Source organism: Cyprinodon variegatus, unplaced genomic scaffold, assembly GCF_000732505.1.
Source record: "Cyprinodon variegatus isolate N-32 unplaced genomic scaffold, C_variegatus-1.0 Scaffold617, whole genome shotgun sequence".
Lineage (NCBI taxonomy): Eukaryota > Metazoa > Chordata > Actinopteri > Cyprinodontiformes > Cyprinodontidae > Cyprinodon > Cyprinodon variegatus.
In genome coordinates, this window is record NW_015151070.1 from 166,423 (window position 1) to 167,813 (window position 1,391).

Consider the following 1,391-nt stretch of genomic DNA (forward strand, 5'->3'; position numbering starts at 1 on the left):
GGGTTCAAGGAGACAGAAGCAGAGATAGAAAAGGCAACTGTTAAAGGCGGCCCCGTCCAGGAAACACACAGCCAGGCAGACGAGCTCTGGGCCAGTTCACATGTCAGAGGACGAACAGAGCACATCCAGCCAGTCACACCCAGAGAAACAGGACTACACTGGAAAACTATAATAACAGGGAGTGTTATAATTGCTCTCCTCCTGTTGTTCTCTTAGATCACTTAACTCTTACTAGAAATGTTGTCTCCATCCAAACATCTTAACTCCAGATATCACTTTCTGATTCAAATATCCTGTCTTCTTCTGAGGTTCTTGTAAAATGTATAGGATATCCAAACTTGCTGAAGGGGCAGAAAAAACTCTAAGATTTTTCTGGATCTGATGAGCGCTGGATAAGATGTTGTCTGGAGTCTCTTCTGGTCTCAGGAGCTTCAGGAACATAAGAGTCTCATTGATGAACCAATAACTTCCAGAAAGGAACCTGTTGCATTCTGATCCAAGGCACTATGGTCTAATCTGTCTCCTTTGTGTCTCTGCAGGAAACGTCTCGCTCCTCGCTGGCAGAGCTCCTCCTCTCTGACCTCCTGCAGATGGAGAACGAAGCTCTAGAGGAGGATGGGTTTACTCTCCCCGAAGGAGAACCAGAGGACATCCGTTTGGACCTGGAGCGGGCTGCCAGCAGCGGGCCGCTGCTCGCACCCCGAGAGAGAAAGGCTGGATGCAAGAACTTCTTCTGGAAGACCTTCACGTCCTGCTGAGCCTTCATCGCCCTCCTCCACCCCTCCTCTTCTTGATGCTGTACAGAAGCTGATCTCTGGTCAGCTGGGTGAAATGTTCCGATCTTTCTGAGCTGATTCTTTCTGAATGTAAACACCATGAAACTATTTTTAATTGTTGGTTTGAATAAAATCTGTTTGAGAAAAACTTTCTGTGTCTGCTGAGAGAGACAAGGAGAGAGTTGGAGAAGATTTGAGTGGCCATCAGAGGAAAATAGAGGCGTGATATCTGGCAGTAACCAAAGCGTCCTACAGCATGTGAGGTGGAAGTCAGCAGACTCACAGGTTGATTCCTGAACCAGCATGTGGGTCCAGCAGGTGTTCCATAAACCAGCTGAGGCCTCTCACTAATGTAAAGGCTCTGGTGACCCAGTGGTCAAAAGGTTCCCCTCCATGTTAGAGAGCAGAGGTGAGGAATTGACCTACATTCAAGACAATCTGGGTCTAAGCCACAAAAGACCTAATGCTGGGATGCAGGATAGAAAGGACCTGATAGGACAGACTAAGAAGTATTCAGCAAACAAACAGGCAATGTGATGCGCTAAACAATTTAGGGTTGGACATCTATGAAATATCAGGGGACATAAAGACACAACACAAAAAAAGAAAAGCAAT

The 1,391-nt window shown here is 46.6% G+C and overlaps 1 protein-coding gene across 1 annotated transcript in view; it reads left to right on the forward strand.

The window, feature by feature from the left end:
* Nucleotides 1-876, forward strand: part of LOC107096350 (somatostatin-1-like) — a 4,856-nt gene extending 3,980 nt beyond the window's left edge. Inside the window, exon 2 of the mRNA XM_015392960.1 lies at nt 540-876. Within this exon, the coding sequence (XP_015248446.1) occupies nt 540-758 (219 nt within the window). The 3' untranslated portion in view covers nt 759-876. The remainder of the gene's footprint in view (nt 1-539) is intronic.
* Nucleotides 877-1,391: the final 515 nt, after the last annotated feature.